We start from the raw sequence: 23,199 nt of genomic DNA, 5'->3' as shown, positions 1-23,199 counted from the left end.
CTTCCTCCTCAGGATGGAACCCCGGCGCAGGCTTTCGTGGCCCAGGTGCAGGGTGAAGTCGTTGGCATCGTAATCATTCGAAATGAGGAGGTAATAGTGTCGTTCTCATGTACACAGCGGTAGACAGACTTGAGAGTAACGGGTTGCTGTCGTACCGTTGATAGCGTGTCAGTGACTCTGTCTTCCTCAAGGTAACTATAAGAGAAGGAAGGGTCATCACGTCACTGTAGCGTGTGAACACACATTGGTGCCATGTGTGGGAACTTTCAGTTCACCCGACATTGAGTTGAATGGGATCGGCCATCTCCTCGTTTATGTCGTTTAAACAGGTTATTACCTTGGATGTCAGAATCATCTGCAATTCGTGTCATTGTTAACTAGCTTGATTGATTGATTGAAAACTTTATTAACAGATTGCAGAATGGGTACAGTACAGTACAGCTCAATACATACAATTGTTAAGGGGATGCAGACCAGAGAAAGACTTTCGTCTTGTTTACATCAGGGTCCCCCATTTTCAATTCATCATAACATATATGACACACACGACATACAGATAGACAGTACTGCTACATCTATATATTTATGACGTACCAGATTTGCAAATACAGTACTGTTTTTGATACAAAAAGAGTCTAGAGAAGAGTATATACATTTGACGTAGAAACTGTACATTGGAGGAGGTTGGGTAGGTGGGGTGGGGGGGGGGCTGTACATTGGAGGTGGTTGGGTGGGTGGGGGGGGGACTGTACAACTGTACAACCAAACCTGTACATTGGAATATTGACGAAACCATACTTGGTATCAAGCTAACGTTTGATAATTGGTTGATGTATATTTCCTCAGATAGCTTTTTTTTCCATTTAGGCTTCAATAGAACTGGCACCAAAGTCTGACACCAAGCAGAGTTGGTGTTCTGACGTGATGATGACCCTTCCTTCTTTTATAGTTTCCTTGGTCTTCCTCAGGATATAGAGTACATCCGCTCCCACTACAACATAGAGAACTTCATCTACTTCAGCCATCACCGCTACGAGGAGCACGGACAGCTGTGCCACTTCGCCATCAACCCCATCTTTCAGCACTACACCAAGTACTTCCTCAAGGAGGTCCTGAGGCACTCCCACAAGTCCTGCCTCTACTACCCCATCCACCCCCCTGACAGCCAGAAGGTGAGCACAATGACCCACTAGTCCTGCCTCTACTACCCCATCCACCCTCCTGACAGCAGCCAGAAGGTGAGCACAATGACCCACTAGTCCTGCCTCTACTACCCCATCCACCCTCCTGACAGCAGCCAGAAGGTGAGCACAATGACCCACTAGTCCTGCCTCTACTACCCCATCCACCCTCCTGACAGCAGCCAGAAGGTGAGCACAATGACCCACTAGTCCTGCCTCTACTACCCCATCCACCCCCCTGACAGCAGCCAGAAGGTGAGCACAATGACCCACAAGTCCTGCCTCTACTACCCCATCCACAGTTTACAACAAGCGCTGCATGGGTAAGGCTAAGAGAATAATCAAAGACCCCAGCCACCCAAACAACTGCCTCTTTGAACTGCTGTGGTCAGGCAAGGGATACCGGAATCTCATGGCGAGCACAGAGAGACTCAGAAGGAGCTTCTATCCCCAGGCCATCAGGATGCTCAATGAACAATAACAAACCATCAAATACACCCACCACAGCACACACATCCACACGCACACACTCACTTTAAATAAACAACACACTGTAGCACCCACTTTAGACACTAACACACTTTATATTTATTGGTAAGGAGATCTGCACATCAATCTCATACCTCAGTGCACCTCATTGCACCTCACCACCACAAGGTGGCACCACAAGCTAAGCTATACCTCACCATTTCTACACTACTGTATCTGCATTGTATATACTGTACATATACTGTATATATGTATATTGAAAATGTTTGTTTTGTTTACACTTGTTTACGTACTTGACTTTCTATTTTATACTTATATCATACTTATTTTATACTATCTTTTTATTTTTGTATCTAGCACACTCAGAAACAGAAAAGCATTTCATGCAAAAGTATTCTGTATTTCTGTATGACAACTAATAAAGAAACTTAAAACTTGAACTGACAGCAGCCAGAAGGTGAGCACAATGACCAGAGGGCCGTCAAGCCCACCCTTTACTGTGTATATTTCACTGGGTGTGCTTGATTATAGATATCCATTGATCCGGTGTGGTCCATGCCTGCCCCCTCGCTCCTCTTAACTCCTTCCCCAGCCCCACCTGTCTAGAACCTAAGATATCTTTTCTAAATACCTTTTGCAAACAAGCACCAGATTAGTAGATGATGAGGTGTTCAAATTACAATAGCTCGAGGTGACTTGAAAGGCTAAACCTTAGCGGCCAGAGCCCTGAGGCCTAGCCCTGAGGTTCAGCCCTGAGGTTCAGCCCTGAGGTTCAGCCCTGAGGTTCAGCCCTGAGGTTCAGCCCTGAGGTTCAGCCCTGAGGTTCAGCCCTGAGGCCCAGCCCTGATGTTCAACCCTGAGGTTCAGGCCTGAGGTTCAGCCCTGAGGTTCAGCCCTGAGGCCTAGCCCTGAGGTTCAGCCCTGAGGTTCAGCCCTGAGGTTCAGCCCTGAGGCCTAGCCCTGAGGTTCAGCCCTGAGGTTCAGCCCTGAGGTTCAGCCCTGAGGTTCAGCCCTGAGGCTCAGCCATGAGGTTCAGCCCTGAGGTTCAGCCCTGAGGCTCAGCGCTGAGGTCCCTACACCAGGGAACTGTATCCCCACCCAGGATTACTCCCCACAAAAGGCAAAATGATAAAAGAACGCCCAATGTAAACGCTGACACTCACCTATCTATTCCAGGAAGCCGTTTAAATGCTTAATGAAGACTAGGCAATGAGACACCCAGACACCAATACTCACCGTGATGACCACCGGAGATAATACCGACATTAACACTTGCTTTTACAAACCCATATCCAAGCTCCATTTTCAGAGGCAGAGGAGAGGAGAGACACGGGAACAGAAACATATACAATACACAACTGCATCCATAACAAAATGCTAATTAGAGGAAACAAGAAGCTGAAATTGGGTCATGGAGAGAGTACGTTTCGCTGACCATGAATCTGGTGCACTTTTTAGCCGGTGGCAGTACATACTGATGATGTAAATCATACACCCCAACCTTTTGACCAGAGATACAGTAATTATCATGTTGGAACCAGCCTGCCACCCTCATCAATTTCTCTGTATAATGGGATTTCTCTCTCTCTCTCTCTCTCACATTGTGCCCTTCTCCTCTCCACATAGAGCTCCTGTGTCCACAGTCTGCCCTCTGTCCTCAGCTGCATGGTGCTTGTGAGGCCGCGACGCCAGATTATTTACCCCGTGGAGGAGCTCGGCATCAACGCTCCGTCTAAGCAGATCACCAAGGACCAGGTGGGCACAGCAGCAGCTGGTTAAGAGGGTGAAAAATTCTCTGGTCCAGAGAAGGAAAAATTATTTCTAATTAGCAATGAAGGGGAAACTACCGTCATCATGTGAGGGCATTCATTCAAAGAGGATACGCGACTGTTTTTCTTTTCACATAAGGGTTTGGACACAAATAGAGTTAAGTGTAAATGTATGTCTGAGAAGAAAATACAGCATACTATGTTGCAACATTAGGCGGCACGGTGGTGTAATGGTTAACACTGTCGCCTCACAGCAAGAAGGTCCAGGGTTCCATGATGCCAGTTACCCAGGTGGGGTATCTCCCAGGCCTTTCTGTGTAGTTTGCATGTTCTCCCCGTGCTCGCAAGGGTTTCCCCACCGATAAGAGAAACCCAATGTAAAAACATGCACAACAGACCGCTGACGCTGTCGCGTCCCTGACGAAGACGGGCAGGAGCACTTGGATTGGTCCCCAGGGCACGGTACCTCGCCGACGCCCCTATCTGCTCCCGGCTGCCCTTGGGTGGAAGGACGACAGGATGGGTCAAGCGCAGAGCTCAATCGCATCGGCGACCCAAAAAACAATGCATGTGTGTGTGTCGTTGCATGCCGAATAAAGACTTCTAAAAAAGTATTATTATTATTAAGTCCTTACAGCCTTACAGTCCTTAGTGTCACACCCACAGCCTGTTATTAATTAATGACATGGTTTCTATGTAGGTCAAGGCAGCATGCAGTTCTGCTGACAGATCGCAGGACATGTTCCTACACAGCTCTAGCCCTTATCATTTCCTGGTTTTTTCTTCTTTTGGTTTTAATTTCTATTACTTGTGTATTTGAGATATTCAGAAGTTTGTTTACTTGCTATAATTAAAAACAATATCATGTTTGTGCTCCTGGTCAGTATTTGACTGATGTAGAACATGTAGGTCCTCTTGGAAAGTTATATGAATATTATACTGTGGATAATTCCACCCCCTGGTTTCCCTTGTCATTTGCCAGGTAACAAGGTTATATTGCAGAACCAGTCTTCATAATTATGGACAGAGAGATCTGTTTACTGTTATGAAATCTGGAAATGTATTTGGGTTAGATAGGAACGGGTTAGAATAGAAATTGTTCATCTCTGTGCTCATAATTCACTTACATTGCACATGTAATTGAAATGTGAAATTGCACATGTTTTCTTTCAATATAATAATTGTATTGAATGTAATACATCTGTTAAAGTAATTAAATTGCTTAAAAGCCGGGGCGCCCCAGTGGCGAACCACATAGCGCGCTCAGCCGCGACACGGGCGACCCGGGTTCGATTCCCGAATCCGTCGTTATTTCCCGAATGTCTTCCCCCCACTCTGTCTCCCGTTTCTCCTCTGTCTCTCCCTACTGGACTTCCCAGTAGCAATAAAGCGATAAAACGCCAAAAAATTAATCTTTAAAAAATTGCTTAAAAGCCAGCAGCCATCAGGCAAATTAAACATTGCTTTGTGTGTTTGGATCCATTAAACAAAGTTCATGTTATGGTTTTCATTCTCTTCTCCTGCCAGACACCATATGCTCTTTACCACATCAGCAGGAAGCTAACCATGGAACCAAAAGTCACCATTAATGCCAGGATTGTGGTGGTGGGAGCATCAGACACTGGTGTGTCCTTCCTTGAGGTGCTCGCCTTCTGGTGAGGAGACTGGACTTCAATGCCCCAGATGACATCACTGGTGGCCATATTCAAACTAATTTACTCTCAATAACTGTCAAACTAAAGGAACACGTGCAAACGTGTTTAGAGTTTTTGGAAGTGTGTGATTATGTGCAAAATAAATTTGATTACATTAGATAAATGTATTGTCATTATACAGCACAAGTACAGTACAACGAAAATAAGTTTGGCATCCAACCAGACTGCAAATGTAACAGTAAAGTGTGATAGTAATATACAATGTACAGATGATTAAATGGGATATAAAATATATAAATAATACATTTAAAAAACGAAATAAATCACCATTGTTTTTGTACAGACAAGTATTGATGTTGTCTATTCTATGTCCTCAGCCCTCACCTGAAGTTCAACAACATGACTCTGATCTCAACTCATGGCCTCGCAGGATTCTATAACAACGAGAATCTGGGCTTTTTATCCACAAGGTGAGAATCTCAAAATTAAATATTAGCCCATTTGAAGTCTGTGTAACTATATACCTAAGCAGTAAATTACAAAGTAAATTATTATTCTATAAATCATCAAATGATTATAGAAGTTATACAGTAGAATTAATTATAGGATCCCTATCAGTACAGCTCAAATCTATCACATATATCACATTCATGGATGGTAATATGTCAAATGAGGCTTGTTGTTGATTACGCCAAACTGACCGACTCTTCTCTACCGCACTCATGTAGCCACGGTTACGACGACCGAGACCACGTCCTGCTCTCTCTGCGCTCATGTGTCAGTGTGGTGACGGCCAAGATGGTGGGCATCGACAGGACAGACAAGTATGTTCTGTTGTCTGGGGACAGAAAGGTACCCTATGACCACCTCGTCCTGTGTACAGGCCTGCAGTACCAGGTAAGAGAAACTAACACTGCTGTTGCCATTATACACATTGGGGGCGACAGTGGCTAGGGAGGTAGAGCAGTCGTCTGGTAATCCGGAGGTTCCCAATTCGATTCCCGGGCAGAGTGTCAAAGTGTCCTTGAGCAAGACACTTAACCCCTAACTGCTCCCGATGAGCAGGTTGGCACCTTGCATGGTTGCCTCCGCCATCGGTGTGTGAATGTGTGCATGGCCGCCTAGTTATAGTTGAAAGTGGAGGTGCAATATTATTATATTTTTTTTTTTATATTATTTTTTTTTAATTTTTTTTACATGCAAGGGGTGGTTTGGAGGGTGTCCGGCACGACCCCCTCCATGGCAGATATTTTTTTCATTTAATGAACCTGTACGTGCAATTTCCTCCAATATAGAGCCTTCAATCTTGACCAATAAAGCTGCTCTTTTCACTATAAAACTCAGTTTATATTGCAGTATGATAGCCAATTACTATAATAATAATAATATATTAATATATATATATTTATATACTGTATATATACTGTATATTTTTTTTTGCTCTTTTATTTGTATTAAATCAATCTCCTTTCAAATAGGCCAAGTTTTAATAAGAAAGAGAGAAAAAATACCAACAAGGAACAATAACAGGGTCTGCTGTAAATATAGCCTATTTTGTGTCTTAATTTGTTATGTTATCCTACACTTTAAGCTGTCTGATATTTCCATTACCTGTAACTCTTGGGTCTCTTTCTCTCCTTCTCTGCCTCCTCCCTGAGTCTGCACAGTCACCATATCATTCTACATTAAGGAGAGCAATACACTTATGAATACACTGAACCGGTTTGAATACACAATCTTTATGCTACTCTGTAAAGAAAGGGAGAGAGGGGGGGATATATAATCCAAGTATTTGTGTCTTAATTTGTTATGTTATCCTACACTTTAAGCTGATATTTCCACTACCTGTAACTCTTTGGTCTCTTTTTCTCCTTCCTGAGTCTGTACAGTCACCATATCATTCTACATTAAGGAGAGCAATACACTTATGAATACACTGAACATCATTATGAAACATTTCTATTGCACCCTTACTTACAATTCATTATGAATTGAAAATGGGGAACCCTGATGTAAACAAGACGAAAGTCTTTCTCTGGTCTGCATCCCCTTAACAATTGTGTGTATTGAGCCGTACTGTACTGTACCCATTCTGCAATCTGTTATTGATTGATTAAAAATGTTATTAACATATTGCAGAATGGGTACAATATAGTACGGCTCAATACACACAATTGTTAAGGGATTGCAGACCAGAGAAAGACTTTTGTTTTGTTTACATCAGGGTCCCCATTTACAATTCATAATGAATTGTAAGTAAAGGTGCAATTAACACCGTGCAATCCATTATTTGTGGAGCCCGCCCTTTAAGTCTTTGAGCTATTAGGCTACTAGGGTTCTTACTTTGCGTTTTGGTGTACTGAAAAATGCTCCGATGTCTGTATTCTTTCTTTTTTCTGCCATGTTACCTGGTTGGCTGGACACACACACACATTTTCATTTCAGGTATTGTACCTTAACACTTTGGTTGCCTAAGGTTAAATTAATGATATACCATAGATTGCCAGCGCTATTTGTCTATGGAGAAAGTCCCCTTCTTTGCAGGGCTATAACTTTTTAAATTCTATTGCTACATTGCCATTATTAGGGCCCATTCAAAGTCCTATATGTATTGTTCATTGTGTAGCAACGTTAAACTTTTTCATTCACATATTCATAGTAAAGTATGGTCTAATGTATAAGTATGTTTTCATCTCTTTCTGCAGCTTTCTCCAGAACGTGATATATAGCCCCAAATGCATTATATTGATGATGAAATACAGTTTGATGGCAATCAGCGCGATATAAAAAATTCCAACTAGACGTACTTCTAGAAGTTACTACACGTCATCTGATGTTGACCGGATGGGCGAGGGGGCGTTTATAATTCCGTGGGCAGCGTTATACCAATCATCTAATGTGGGTCAAATGTTGATAATATCAGTTATTATCGAAGACGGTAACGTTACACGCTGAAACTCACCCCAGTCTCCGCGCGCCGTTGGGCGATCATCGTCGAGTAGAAATTTTATCATTATGGGATATATTATTACCCGGTCCATCTCCAGCTTGTATAATGGTATATACGTCCAAATCATGTTGTTTATCGAGTTATTGGCAATCGATCGCTATGTAGTGTGACGAGCTAGAGTGCCGGAACCTATACCGAGTGCCCGGAAGTAATATGGCCGACCAGCAAAACCTCTACTGCGCTTCCTGTTAAGCGGTTGCGCCGATCGGCCACCAGATGGCGCTCCTGAACCGCCAGAGAGCTCAGTGGGTCCTGCTGGTGGATCTCAGGCCAGCGGAGGGACATTATGAATCCGATCGCAGATTTTTGAAATATTGATATAGGGACGCTGTACAGCGTCCCCCGGCAACTTTAGCATGGCCAGGAAAGACGTCTAAAGACGGGTCCCGGCACTCAAAGTGTTAAGATAATTGAACATCTTGATTTACCGTAAATCCTCAAATATAGGACGGGTCTTCTATTTACCTCAGCTGCAAAGAGCACCAGGCCTTTATTAGAGAGGCTTATATAAGTGGCAGGCCTTAATTTCTAAAAATGACACTCATGGACATAATCCCTTCATTTTCAGACTTTTATTGCATTATTATTATTATCACTAATAGGCCCACGGGCCGCGGCCGTCGTTAATCCGGCCCTGCTCGCGAACGTTAAAATTTGCAAACGAAGTCAGCGTTATCCAGCTGACGACACCACATATCTAGATATATGACAACGTTAGCTAGCGGCTAGCACTAAAGCTAATGCTAACCAGAGGGACACTTTGTTATTATTATTATTATTATTGGTATGACCAGATGGCATTTCGGGATGTGAAACACTTTTATTGTATTGCGTGGTAGAACCTCTACCACTCAATAGTAAACGACATGTCTAACATAAATAATCTTAACAATCATAAACAACTTACTGGAAAATCCTACCTGCCACCAAATGACACACTTCTGTGGCCTTTGATATTTACACTCAGCCTACCTGCAGCGCCAGCGCCGTGCGCCACTGCTCTGCTGGGGGTTGGACTTGGAGAGGCACTGGATCAAACCATATGGGGGAGCAGGGGGGGGGGGTCGCAATCTTTGGAAACTTAAAAACTTGCTATTAAGTGTCATTGCGTATTATTAATTTGATTGAAATTACGTAGTTATGGTTAGATTTATATATGGGAGGGGGGGGGGGGTATATCATATTTTTCATATGATCAAAAAGTGGGGGAGCAAAATCAGACGTTTGCCCCCCCATGTTCAATAGTCGTAGAGCAGCTGCTTCGCGTGCTCAATTGCGCAGGCGTCTATGAATGTGTGAGTGAATGGGTCAAATGTGAGGAACAAATTGTAAAGCGCTTTGGATAAAAGCACTATATAAATGCAGCCATTTATACACTGCTGTATGAAGTTGTAGAAATGCTGCGTTTATTTGCAGATTTGTCTGGCTCCAGAACACCACAATGTTCTCTAATCATGCTATATTATGTAATCATAGTATCATAACTACATATCTGAATATACCTGCATATAATCCTTCTATACACCTACTTATACCCTGCATATAACCCATATAACTGTATGATAGCATGTACAATAAGGCTCTATACCGTATATAATCCTTTTTATATATCTGTAGATACTATATCTATATCCGTACATATCCCTTACCTACTCTTACTAGTTACACAGCTGGCCAGTATGATTTACATTGTGTCTTTTTACCTGTATCACTGTACATATTAATATTACAACTGTACATATATCTGATTAGTTAGCACTATACTCATTTATATATTTTATACCCAGTTTAATCCCCTGTACATTGTATATTGCTGTTGCACTTTACTGTTATATTTTCTCTCTGGTTGGCTGCCAAACTTCTTTTTGTTGTACTGTACTTGTGCTGTATGGTGAGTGACAATACATTTTAATCTGATCTAATCTAATGTGACGCTGTAGGTCCCCTGTCCCACGGGTGTGAACATCAGCCATCCTGTCACCAGCAGCCAGCCTCAGCCCCAGCTCCAGCCTCAGCCCCAGCCTCAGCTCCAGCCTCAGCTCCAGCCTCAGCTCCAGCCTCAGCCCCGCTGCAGGTTCACCGGTCATGTGCCGTCCAACCTCTTCACCCTGAACAACCGTCATGACTGCGTGGCCGCTCACCGCTGGCTGCAACACAACTTTGTGGAACTGGAGGGTATGTGAGCACAGTCTGCAAAGGCCTCATGACCCCCTGACCTGCAGTGTTCAACTGTCTCTGAATAAGTTGAATGGGAGAAAGCAAGTCTCCACAATGAGAAGAACAATGTATTTTTTATAACCAGAATCAAATCAAATAAAAACAACTAAAATAGCAAGGTGCGGATGCCACCAATTTGCACATTAATTAACACTTTTAAATTGTCTTTTTTTCACACAGACATTTTAGATTAGATCCATTTATCAGAGACGGGTGAAAGAGAGGTCACTTCCAGGAAACAACCCATTCAGCATGAATAAAAGCATAAGAAAAACGAACAATTGGTAGATTTACTCTACGCTAAACTAAGGAATACCTTCATATTTCCACTGTTGCATTTTCATCAAGATGTTTGCTAGTGTGACGGATCATACTGGGTCTGCGTTGTGTTTGATGTTAAATGTGAATGTCCCGAGGGGGAGTCGAACAGGGGGCTCCCGCGTCCGCGGGCGACGACACAGGCCACTGCACTAAGAAGTGAATTCACTCCTAACTACCGTACCTATGCGTCTGTTAACCCTGTTATGGGGAAGTGAGTTTAATTTACCAGCCCGCACTGCCACAGTCACTCGTCAACACACCTGTTTCCGTGACTGTGGACATACCCACGGGCTTCCCTGTTATACTCACCTCCCTAAACTCACGCCCCTCAGGACATCCGGGTCATGGCACCACTGTGACGGATCATACTGGGTCTGCGTTGTGTTTGATGTTAAATGTGAATGTCCCGAGGGGGAGTCGAACAGGGGGCTCCCGCGTCCGCGGGCGACGACACAGGCCGCTGCACTAAGAAGTGAATTCACTCCTAACTACCGTACCTATGCGTCTGTTAACCCTGTTATGGGGAAGTGAGTTTAATTTACCAGCCCGCACTGCCACAGTCACTCGTCAACACACCTGTTTCCATGACTGTGGACATACCCACAGGCCTCCCCGTTACACTAGCTCCAATGATTTAAGCTGTAGTAATCTGAAGGTCTGAGTTTCTTCCATTCTCCACCAAAGTTCTTCACTAACACGAGTGATTAAACACAAGATAAAATCATTATGTCTTTGCCTGTCTTCCTTTTCCCGCAACATCTCAGAAAGCGCTGTCGTCTATGGAAACACCGTTGATGCGTACACCTGTGTGGAGGCCTTGCTGTGCCTGGGGGTCCGTGGCCCTCGGATCCACCTCGTCATCCCCCCCGCTGAGGGCCACGGCTCCTGCTTCAGCGACCCCACCGTGGAGAAGGCCGTAGAGAGGGCTTTGGAGAAGGCTGAGGTCCATGTCCACCACAACTGCATCCTGGCCCAGATGAATGGCGGAGGTCATCCTGAGCCACTGACCTCAGTGTCCTTCACCACAGACAGCCAGCCCCTCCTACTTAACTGTGGTGTAAGTCTTGATCAATTCAACAACACCACAGGAACGAAAAGACACTGAGTATATCTACTGTGTACCGTGCTACTGTAAAGTACTGTCAGTTTCAGTATTCATTTTAAGATCCTGATGTTGGTATTTAACATACCCTCAGTACCTGGTTGAACTCCTTTGAGACACTCCCCTCTGGCAGGAGGCTGCGGTCCATCAGGGCCAAAACCTCACGCCACAAGAACAGTTTCTTCCCCTCTGCAGTGAGCCTCATCAACAAGGCTCGGGACCCTCACTGACACCCCCCCCCTCACTGTGTTACATTAACTCATTGACCGCCACGCTCTAAGTGCGCGAGAGGGTTAGGGTTAGGGTTAGGGTTAATCAATGGGAGGACGGGGAGATTTGCGAGTGCTTAAAATATATCTTAAATTATGGCTATGGGTCTAATACACCCGTCGCTCATCGGGTACATTTCCGTTTTATACCGTTTTGAATACGAGTATAGTTTTGGTGATTTCTAGTAATTCCAGAGAAAGACGCGATAATAGCCCTTTAGTGGAATACACAAAACACGTTGTCATTTTTCGGCTGATTATCGAATCTTCCTGAAATCAATGCTAGATCACCATTATTATCCTTCCTCGTGCATACATGAAATGGCCGTCGTAGCGCGGCGCCCCCCCCCCCCCCTCCACCCAACGGAAAACAGCCACACATACACACACAGATACAGCGTCGATCGGGGTAGAAATACATATCAGATCAACGATCAAATTTATATATAATCTTCTTACCTTGTATCTGATGTAATGCAAAAGAAATAATCCAATTATCTCATCGCCATTTGAAGTACTGGGCGCGGAGCTCTGTGCCACGTTCAACAGCATTGCATATTGAAGGGGGGGGGGGGAGCCTCGCAGATGTATGTATGAATCAGGTTACCTGCCTGAGTATTTAAACCACGCCTGCACGGCTTGGATCATCCCAGAATAGAAACTAGACCATTCCCAATGGGGTGCAATACCAGCTGGATGGCGTAGGCGGCGGTATTTGCCCTTTTGCGAGCTCAGACCCATTCCCAACGATAACATCAGGTTGGATGGATGAAAATTAATGGGTATCGCTAATAAAATAAATAACGATTAAAACCCGACTATACTCGGGTCTGGCGCTCAAGCAATGGCGAGTTAACCCGACTATCATCGTGACTGGCGTTGAATGAGTTAACACACCCCTACTGGACTAAACCAAACATACCTGTTCATACTTCACTGACTCATACTCTTTGCACATAATTGCCCAATTGCACAGCCCTGGCCTGGCCTGGCCTATTCCTATTTATCTTTATTGTAGATTCTGAGATTCTATTGTGCTATATTTAATTTAGTTTACATCCCATTTAATATTATTTAACCTCTTATTTAAAGTTGTACAGCCCTGGCCTATATTTAATTTTATTTCATAATTATATTCTATCGTGCTCAACTTAGTTCATATTTAATTGTATCTTACTCCACCTCTTTATTTTATTATCAGTCTGTTAATGTCTGTCTGCTAATGTTGCACCGAAAACGACCAAAGCAAATTCCTTGTATGTGAAAACTACTTGGAAAATAAAGACCTTTCTGATTCTGATTCAAATAAAGCAAAATTAAGCACTCAAAGTGAAGCACTCAAATCCGCCACTGCTAGACGAACAATATCACTGACCACTAGCCATAGGGAGCACCGGGAGTTTTCCTGGCCTGGCAGACTGGCATGGCCTGGCTGCCTTGGCAGACTGGCAAATGCTTTTTTAAATGTTTAAATTTGTATTTTTTTGTGCCCGCAGTCAGGCCACTGAACTCAGAAGCAGGCCAGGTCAGTATACGTGTTTCTATTTGTGCAGAGATGTGCTCTCTATATAAGTTCAGGCAAGCAGGCAGGAATGAGTTAACTTGTTATTCACAACCCAGCGGGCCTGCGCAGGCCTCGCCAATCTCAAACAAGCCTATTGATTTAAATCATGATGAGATCGACTGCCGAAACCCGGGAGATATGAACATTTTGGATAGCTCTAGAATGGGTGAAGAGTTGAAGACGAACGTCGGACTAAAATTGAAAGAATGAGACGAAAGCAGATTTTGTCCCGGTATTTCAAAGCAAAATTTTATACTTTTTATCTATTTTATCTAGCACAATCCCAGGAGCTCATACAGAAAAAAGTATTTCATGGAAAAGTATTCTGTATTTTACTATGACAACTAATAAACAAACTTGAACTTGACCCTTAGCTGCCATAGTTATACCCCTCCTGCTGACTCATACACAATTTGTAAGTCGTTTTGGATCAAATTAGCATCAGCTAAATTACTAAATGTAAATTGTGAAGAAACCTCTTGTCCTCAAGTATCAAACACATTTTCCCTGGGTTTCGCAGCAGCAACCCAAAGTGTGAGATATTATAGGCTTCAATAGATATAGAATTTCTTAAAATATTTATTTAAAAGTGTGTTCATTTCTTGCAGGTTTTCATCAACGTCTCATCCAGAGGGGTAGATTACGACGCGTTCAAGAGTGTCAACAGTGCCCGCTTGGTGTTCGATGGTAGGCTAGTTATAGACGCTACCTTCCACACCAACGACCCTGCCGTCCGGGCCGCCGGCTCTTTCACAAAGTTCTCCCGGCGCTACCACGCCGAGCCGTGGACCCACCGCAACTTCAACTCCCGGGAGGTGGGCCGGGAGCTGGCGGCGGCGCTGCTACCCCTCTTTGACCAGACCCTGGAGCCCGTCACTAGCCCTCTACCCGACGAGGACCGCCTCATCCCCATATACGAACAGGCCAAGATTCAAGGTCAGAGTTCACATCGTGAAAGATTCTCACCGATAGGGGGGGGGGGGGGTGACAGTGGCTCAGGAGGTAGAGCAGTCGTCTGCTAATCCGGAGGTTCTCTGTTTGATTCCCGCTCCTCCTCCCAGGCAGGACACTTAACCCCTAACTGCTCCCGATGAGCAGGTTGGCACCTTGCATGGTTGCCTCCGCCATCGGTCTGTGAATGTGCGAGTGAATGGCTCAAATGTGAGGAACAAATTAAATTGTAAAGCGTTTTGGATAAAAGCACAATATAAATGCAGTCCATTTACCATCCATCCAGTGGCCAACCATTAAGGGATCTTCAGTCTGTGGTTATGCCAGGTGTAGCTTTCTGTACTATTGCATTCTTTATCCAGATTCATTCACATGCTGATGTCTGGCCCCGTGGTTTGTTGCTACCCACCTCCACACAGCCTACTTTATTAGATTAGATGCACATTGATTGATCTTTTTTTAAATGTAAAATTGTATTTACCGGGGCCAGTTTCTAATTGCAGCCACCCGTAGGTGCTCTTTGAGAGCGGTTTTGAAGGAGGGTATGGATTCACATTCCTTTACAGCTGTGGGTAGGGCGTTCCACATTATTGTGGCATAATTGCGAAACGTGTTTAGTCCCTTGTTTGAGCCGAATCTGGGTTGAACGTGATTTGTGGAGTATTTCGACAGGTACATCGGTATCTTAGTTGTGTAGTGTGTCTTGTAGACCAGGCCCATTGCAAGTAGCTGTACTCTGTCGTCTACTCTAAGCCGTCCTAGATTGTCAAAATGGGCAGGGGTGAGGTGGGTTCTAGGAGTAAGGCCAAGCAGTAGTCTGACCAGTTTGTTTTGTGATGTTTGTAGCCTTGTTTTTATGGCCTTTGAGGGGCTTTGGTACCATGAGGTGCAAGCATAGTCGTAGAACCCTTGAATGAGTGCTCCTCTTAGAGTCTTCAGGGTATTCTTATTTACCAGAGAGGAGATCCTGTACAAAAATGTTGTTCATTGGTTGACTTTTTTGATTATATTGGTTGCCATTTTGTCACAGGAAAGATTTGCCTCTAGGATGGAACCCAGGTAGGTAATTTAATCTTTCCTTGTGACAATATTGTCACCCACTGTAACTGAGAAGCCGTTGGCCTTGCTGAGTTTGCCATTTGATCCAAAGAGAATGGATTCCGTTTTACCCAGATAACATGTATTGTCATCATGCAGCACAAGTACAGAACGAAAGGAGGTTTGCCATCCAACCAGAGTGCAAATGTAGCAGTGACGTGCAATAGTAATATCAGTGTTTCCCACAGGATTTTGTGAGACTGTGGTGGGTGAACCTCTGCCCATCTAGGGGGTTCCGGGGGCATTCAATGTATTTGTTAAATTCCCCCACCAGCACACCTGATTCAACTTAACTAGCCCTTTATTAGTTGAATCAGGTGTGCTGGTGGTGGAATTTAACAAATACATGGAACGGCTGGGGTGTCTCGAGGAGAGGTTTGGGAACCACTGGACTAGAGCATACATTTGAGCCATCAAAGAAATGAAGCAAACGTGGTTACCTGTTAGAAAATAAACAAATATACTGGATTACTATTACGACTACTACCACTGCCAATACTACTGATACATCCCTATTGGCAAACTTTATATTTAAAAAAATATATAATTTACATTTCTTTTTTTTGGTTCATTATAAAACTGTGGCGGGCCGCCACAGTCTAGGTAATTAATGGGAAACACTGAGTAATATACAATGTACAGGTGATTAAACTGGATATAAAAGATATGAATTAGTACTACAGAATATAGTGCTAATCAGATGTATGTACAGAGTTGTAGTATTATTATGTACAGAGATACAGGTATAAAGACACTATGGTAGTAAATCATAATGACCAGCAGCGTAACTAGTAAGAGTAGGTAAGGGATATGTACAGATATAGATATAGTATCTACAGATATGTCAAAAGGATTATAGGCAGGTATGTACAGACAGATGTGAATATATATATATATATATATATATATATATATATATATATATATATATATATATATCTATATATATATACCATATATATATATACCATATATATATATATGGTAAGAACAAATATGTATATACACAGCATTATTGTACATGCTATCATACAGAGTTATGTGTTATATGCAGGTGTTATTATGTTTGATAATGAACAAGGACACACAATGTCATCGATGCAAAGCTAATTAGCCGTACACCCAAGGCAGAGCAGTGAGTGAATGTTTGAGCAAAATGAACTTTGTTTAGGGCCATGTCTCTTGTTACAGCAATTTAACACCTATCAATTATTGCTCATTCAACATGTTTATTCTGCTAGGTGGGAGACTGCCTGGAGGATACAGTTATCTACATGTTACCAAGCCATCCATCCCTGATCCTGTGAGAGGGTCCCCTTTTCGTCAACAGGTAGGTTGTTGTTTCTTTCTTTCGGCTTTTCTCTTTGGCCCTACATTTACAGACACATCTCAGGAACAAAAAAGATTTCTGACAAATTTGTTCATTCATGAAGGAAATTCCATTGTTCAGATTCCTTGAAGCATTTCGGTTTGATATGGCTTGTTTTCCCAGGGCGGAGACATTTTGACTGGCGGAATGGAAACCGGGAACTATTTCTGCTTGCATCTGAACCAGTATGAAACAGTGGAGACCATCACCTGCCTGTCTGTGAAACCTATCCCAGTCTCCAATTACCTCTGTCTGTATGGGAAACACCAGGAGCTGCTCAACCACCTGTCCTCTCGCTACGAGAAGGGTCTGGTTCATGACCTCTACAGGTAGGAGTAGCTAGTAGGAGGGGCCGTCGGTATGGATGTGGAAATCCAACTGCATTGATCTCTAAAACCGATAAATCAATATTAATTGAAATGACTGGTAATGTGTATTAGTTATTTGTTTGATTTATTCATAAAGTAAACAAACTGTCCTCAGAGGAAGATTGGATTCCTGGAACACTGTTTGAAGTTAGAAAACTTTCTGAAAAGTTACTATTTCATTGCTGTCGTTTACAAAGGCAGGGCCCGCAATTTAGTTTATAAACATAATTCTAGGTTCACAGTGGCAAAAGATTATTTTGTTTTCAAGTTAGAATAATTCTAAGAATTACAGCAAATGTATTTTGCAATTACAGGCTCTGCAAACTAATCCCCCCATAGTGCACATTTATATGTCCTGCCATATTTTCATAAATATTTCTTAAAAGTATACAAATGTATCAAACCAAACTTGTGTGTGTGCATGCAGGGTGGGTTTGTTGGATGTTTCTTGTTTCATCTCAGTTGAAAACTATCATTCAGTGAGGGGAATAATAATTTGTTACAGATTCATTTAATTAAAGATAATTTCATTTCCCTGCAGTTTTTTCAAGGAGAATTGGTGTATGGCTATATATCACGATCGATTTGCTGACTTTGAGATGGAAATCCAGCAAATCATGCAATCAACAAAAGTGGAGGTTGGTTTCACCTTTTGTCATTATGAATACAAAATCTCCCCCAAAAAGCATAAAGGTATATCAAAAAAGCTTTGGAAGGGAAATCACTTGATGCAAAAATTAACAATTAGCAATAGGCCACTCCCATTGCCATGCCGTCTTTTAGCCAATTGGCATGAACACACACACACACGGACACATTTGACTTTCATGCCCAATTTCAGCCTCCTAGGGCGAAACCTGTGGCCGCTAGAGAGTGGGGAAACTTGCTTTAACAAGACGAACTTCCCGAGAAGCAAGGCTTCTCAGCTTATCCTCTCATCAAAACATGTTCCCATGCTTTGTGGCGAAGCTAGCAGCAAAACAAAGCAACAGGGTTTATGTGAAATGTGGTCTTTAGGCTACCTGTTTCAGCAATGATCTCATTTGTTTACTTCATATATATATATATCTATATAAGGTATCACAACCAGTATGACAATGATATATTTAGTTGAGAATTATCCTTGTAGCTGATGACATTTTTGCATGAATCAGATCTGTACTCAGTATCATCTAATTCTCTGTCTAATCCATTTTTTTATTTACCTGTCCTAAAATTCTCCTCCTGTCGTCTATATGTCTGTCTGTCTGTCTGTCTGTCTGTCTGTCTGTCTGTCTGTCTGTCTGTCTGTCTGTCTGTCTGTCTGTCTGTCTGTCTGTCTGTCTGTCTGTCTGTCTGTCTGTCTGTCTGTATGTCTGTCTGTATGTCTGTCTATATGTCTATCAGTCTATTTGTCTATCAGTCTGTCTGTCTATCTGTGTATATCTGTCTATCTGTCTATTTGTCTATCTGTCTATTTGTCTGTCTGTCTATCTGTCTGTATGTCTATCTGTATGTCTATCTCTCCGTCTATCTGTCTATTTGTCTGTCTGTCTGTCTATCTGTCTATCTGTCTATCTGTCTATCTGTTTGTCTGTCCAGATATTTTTTACTAAAGGACATTTCAAACATGACTCTTCTCTGTTTAGGCTCACGACTTTGTGTCCATGCCAGAGCTCATTCAGCAGGTGGTGGAGAATAAGCTGGACGTTGCGAAGCCAAAGCTGTTCATCAAGAAAGTATTTGAGAAGACTGATGGGCTGACTGCTCTAAAGACTAGCGCTATGAATTACCTGAAGTACAACGAATACCACCTGCCCATGTATGCTAAGCCAGGCTCTGTGTGAAGGCCTCATATTGGCAACATTTCCAAAACAACTCTTAGTGGTTTACTGAGGATGAATGTGGAAATGGTATTAAATAAATAAATAAATGGTAAATGGTGCATTTATATAGCGCTTTTATCCAAATCGCTTTACAGTTTTTCCATACAATGTATTGTCTTCTTTGGCATACCGTTTCCTGGTTTGGACTGGTCTGGGCAACTGCCTTCACTGCAGTCAGCAGATGACCTGTCATTTCGGGATCAATTATGTACTATTATTGTTGGGTAGGAAGAAAATGCCTAAAACTAGGATTTGTAATAAATGGGGTATTGACACATAAACAAAATAAATAATCACTTAATTCTTAAGAAGTAAGAAAACAAGCCTACCTGTCTCTGCACTGAGGACTTACATGTCTTGATCCTCTTCAGTGGTGGTGCCTCAGTCTGGTCTGGGTACCGGATTGGATCAAAGGTTGATTAGATCACTTCCTGTTTGGGCATTCTTGCAGCATCCATCGTGAGCATGAACTTCAACAAGTTGACAGACTCTAGGACATCCACCATCATTTGATCTGTATATGAAACAACAAGCAAGGTTTGACGGCAACTCCGTTGAATCCCATTCCTGTCACATGGAACAGGTCTACATTAGTCGTCCAATTTAAACAAGATCGTACCTTCTTTAAATCACTCAGACTGCTAAAGAGTTCTGAGTTCCTCAGCTGAACCATTGTCCTCTGAACATCCTGAAACATGAATACGCTTGAGATACTTCTAATTGTCACCGATTTAGGAACAGAATCATCCTATTATATGGAATATGCTGAAATTAATATTCAGTTGATAATTTAGGAAACAACAGGGTTGAGGATACCCTGAGATTCCAGATGTTGCCTCCAGACGTCTTGACTTTTCACTCCAGCATTCAACGGGTGGGCTGCGGGTTGACCCTGTGCCCGGACGATGCCGTAAAGCTGGAGGGAAAACACAACATGACATCAAGAGACATTCTTTTCCCTACTCTTGTCACCTCCATTCATAGGAATAGTATAGTATTTCTATTATATTCTATTTATGGCTGTAGGAGTAGTTATTCGGAATGGTATTTTTTTGGTATCAATATATATCATGACAAACACAAAGAAAACTAAAGTAATGATCATTGAAAAAACACCAGGAACTGTTTGTAAAATACAGGTGGATGGAGAAAAACTTGAACAAGTGAAGGAGTACATGTACCTTGGAAGCTGGATCAGTGAAGGTGGAAGAGCTAACATGGACATTAAGAGAAGAACCGGAATTGCAAAGGGCGCATTCTGGAATCATAAAGAATTATTGAGAAGAAACATAAGTTGGAAAACGAAGACCAGGATTTTGGAAACTTATGTTATGTCAGTCTTTTCATACGGAGCAGAAGCATGGACGCTGAATGAAGAGGCAAAGAGGATGATAGACTCAGAAATGTGGACGCTGAGGAAGATGCTGAAGATAACATGGAAGGATAAGATCAAGAATGAGGAGGTACTGAGAAGGGCGGATATGCAAGGAGGACAGCTGCTGGAGAGGTTGAAAAAGAGAAAGATGGAGTTGTGCGGGCATGTTCTGAGAGGATCCAGCGGGGAGATGTTCAAGAAGGTGGTGATGGGGAAGGTGGATGGAAAGAGGAAGTGGAAGACCAAGAAGAGGCCGGGTAGACGACGTCTGTGATTGGAGCAGAGTGAGAGGCGAAGTCACGGAGTTGGAGAGAAGAAGTGGGGACAGAATGGGTTGGAGAGTGATAGGCAACCTTCGGAACGAAGAAGCCACCTAATGATGATGATGATGAATTAGATCATCCACGCTCACGCCCTTAGTTGTAACCTTTTTATACATGCCTTGTGTTTTATCCCTTTTTTTAATGCTTTTATGTCTTGTTTTTTAATTGCCTATCTTTTTAAAGTCTGTTTTTTGTTACGGCAGCGGTGGCTGAGCCCAATAGCAGAACACAGGGAGAGCGAGAATGGAGCGTTTTAGGTTGGTTTTAATTCCTTTGGGTACCAACCAGACAAGGCAACAGAGAATATACGAGAATGTGCGACTTTGGACGAGCAGGGGCGCTTGCTTGAGGTTTCCAGGAACGTCAGAGCGGGCGGTGCATCAGGAGACAACGTAGGCCGAGAGTGATGGTCCTGGACACAGGGAGAACAGAGCTTAGGACAAGGCAGGCATTTATAGACAGCAGCAAGGTTGGGTACGTCCTCGTACCTAGGTTGATAGGATAACACTGAGACGATCAGGAGCAGGATCCGTAGGGTTGATATCAGGATTGGTGATGAGCGGATGACTCAGCTGTGCTGATTGCAGGCAGGTGACAGCGTGGGAACGCTGGGGTCGGAAACTGCCCATATAAGGGCATGGAAGAAGGAGGAGAGAGAGAAGCTCTCGCCGTGATTGTGACATTTTTACTCTCTAGCACTGAGATTTGGTTTCCAAATATAGAGTGACTATAAATCGAATGTATTATTATTATTATTAGTTCTCGAGATGTGCGCACCACAGACACGCAGATATTCCTTCCTTTATAGTTAAGATATCTTGTATCTGTCCTCTTTTTAATCACTTTTTGTAAGGCCTATGCATGTGGCCCGTAGGCAGTAACGGGACCTATTTTAAACATCAGTCACCACCATAATAGTTTCGCAGCTTTTTCCACACTCTAGGTTTAACGTAAAGGTTCCCCAGAATATTGTGATATGATTGTTATTGTGCTGTGCTGACAATATGTCAATTTGATACAGCCAGGTCTTCAGCTTGTGACTGCAACTTGTTCCTGTTCGCGGACGACTCAGCCCTGCTGGTCTCTGACAAGAACAAGTTACAGGTTGAAAAAACCCTCAGCTCGGAACTAGGCAAAATCTGCATATGGCTCGTCGACAACAAACTATCATTACACATGGGCAAAACAGAGTCCATTCTCTTCGGTTCAAATAACAAACTCAGCAAGACCGACGGCTTCTCAGTTACAGTGGGTGACAATATTGTCACAACAAGGAAAGATGAAATGACCTACCTGGGTTCCATCCTAGAGGCTAATCTTTCCTGTGACAAAATTGCATCCAATGTAATAAAAAAAGTCAACCAACGAACTCGATTCTTGTACCGGATCTCCTCTCTGGTAAACAAGAATACCCTGAAGACTCTGGCAGGAGCACTCATTCAAGGGTACTACGACTATGCTTGCACCTCATGGTACCAAAGCACCTCAAAGGCACTAAAAACCAAATTACAAACATCTCAAAACAAACTAGTCGGACTACTGCTTGACCTGACTCCGAGAACCCACCTCACCCCTGCCCACTTTTGACAACCTAGGATGGCTTAGAGTAGACGACAGAGTACAGCGACTTGCAATGGGCCTGGTCTACAAGATACACTACACAACCAAGGTACCCATGTACATGTCAAAATACTTCCCAAAGGTCAGTGAATACCACGATCACAACACCAGAGGGAGCTCCACAAATCATGTCAAACCCAGATTCAGCTCAAACAAGGGACTAAACACGTTTCGTAATTATGCCACATCAATGTGGAATGCCCTACCCAAAGCTGTAAAGGAATGTGAATCACTACCCACTTTCAAAAACACTCTCAAAGAACACCTACGGGAGACTGCAATTAGAAACTGGCCCCTACAAATGTCCTAACCCAGTTGTACAGTATGACTTTGTCAGTATTCCAATGTACAGTGTCCCCCCCCCACCTCCTCCAATGTACAGTTTATACGTCAAATGTATATACTCTCTTTTTCTGGACACTTTTTGTATCACAAACAGTACTGTATTTGCAAATCTGGTATGTCATAAATGTATAGATGTAGCAGTACTGTCTATCTGTATGTTGTGTGTGTCATGTTATGATGAATTGAAAATGGGGGACCCTGATGTAAACGAGACGAAAGTCTTTCTCTGGTCTGCATCCCCTTAACAATTGTATCTATTGAGCTCTACTGTACCCATTCTGCAATCTGTTAATAAACTTTTCAATCAA

The 23,199-nt window shown here is 43.0% G+C and overlaps 1 protein-coding gene across 1 annotated transcript in view; it reads left to right on the top strand.

Moving 5' to 3' along the window:
- The window catches only part of cfap61 (cilia and flagella associated protein 61), a gene marked incomplete at both ends in the record, with an annotated part of 51,407 nt that extends 32,218 nt beyond the window's left edge, over window positions 1-19,189 (top strand). The window contains 13 exons of the mRNA XM_084309239.1: window positions 13-90; window positions 969-1,172; window positions 3,297-3,425; window positions 4,967-5,094; window positions 5,472-5,564; window positions 5,823-5,991; window positions 10,045-10,279; window positions 11,407-11,699; window positions 14,186-14,513; window positions 16,868-16,929; window positions 17,119-17,324; window positions 17,905-18,001; window positions 18,992-19,189. Of these exons, the coding sequence (XP_084165365.1) occupies window positions 13-90; window positions 969-1,172; window positions 3,297-3,425; window positions 4,967-5,094; window positions 5,472-5,564; window positions 5,823-5,991; window positions 10,045-10,279; window positions 11,407-11,699; window positions 14,186-14,513; window positions 16,868-16,929; window positions 17,119-17,324; window positions 17,905-18,001; window positions 18,992-19,189 (2,220 nt within the window). The remainder of the gene's footprint in view (window positions 1-12; window positions 91-968; window positions 1,173-3,296; window positions 3,426-4,966; window positions 5,095-5,471; window positions 5,565-5,822; window positions 5,992-10,044; window positions 10,280-11,406; window positions 11,700-14,185; window positions 14,514-16,867; window positions 16,930-17,118; window positions 17,325-17,904; window positions 18,002-18,991) is intronic.
- Window positions 19,190-23,199: the final 4,010 nt, after the last annotated feature.

This window comes from Notolepis coatsorum (assembly GCF_963971535.1).
Source record: "Notolepis coatsorum genome assembly, chromosome: 1".
Lineage (NCBI taxonomy): Eukaryota > Metazoa > Chordata > Actinopteri > Aulopiformes > Paralepididae > Notolepis > Notolepis coatsorum.
The sequence above is the reverse complement of the archived record's forward strand: the minus strand, read 5'-3'. Positions and strand labels throughout refer to the sequence as shown.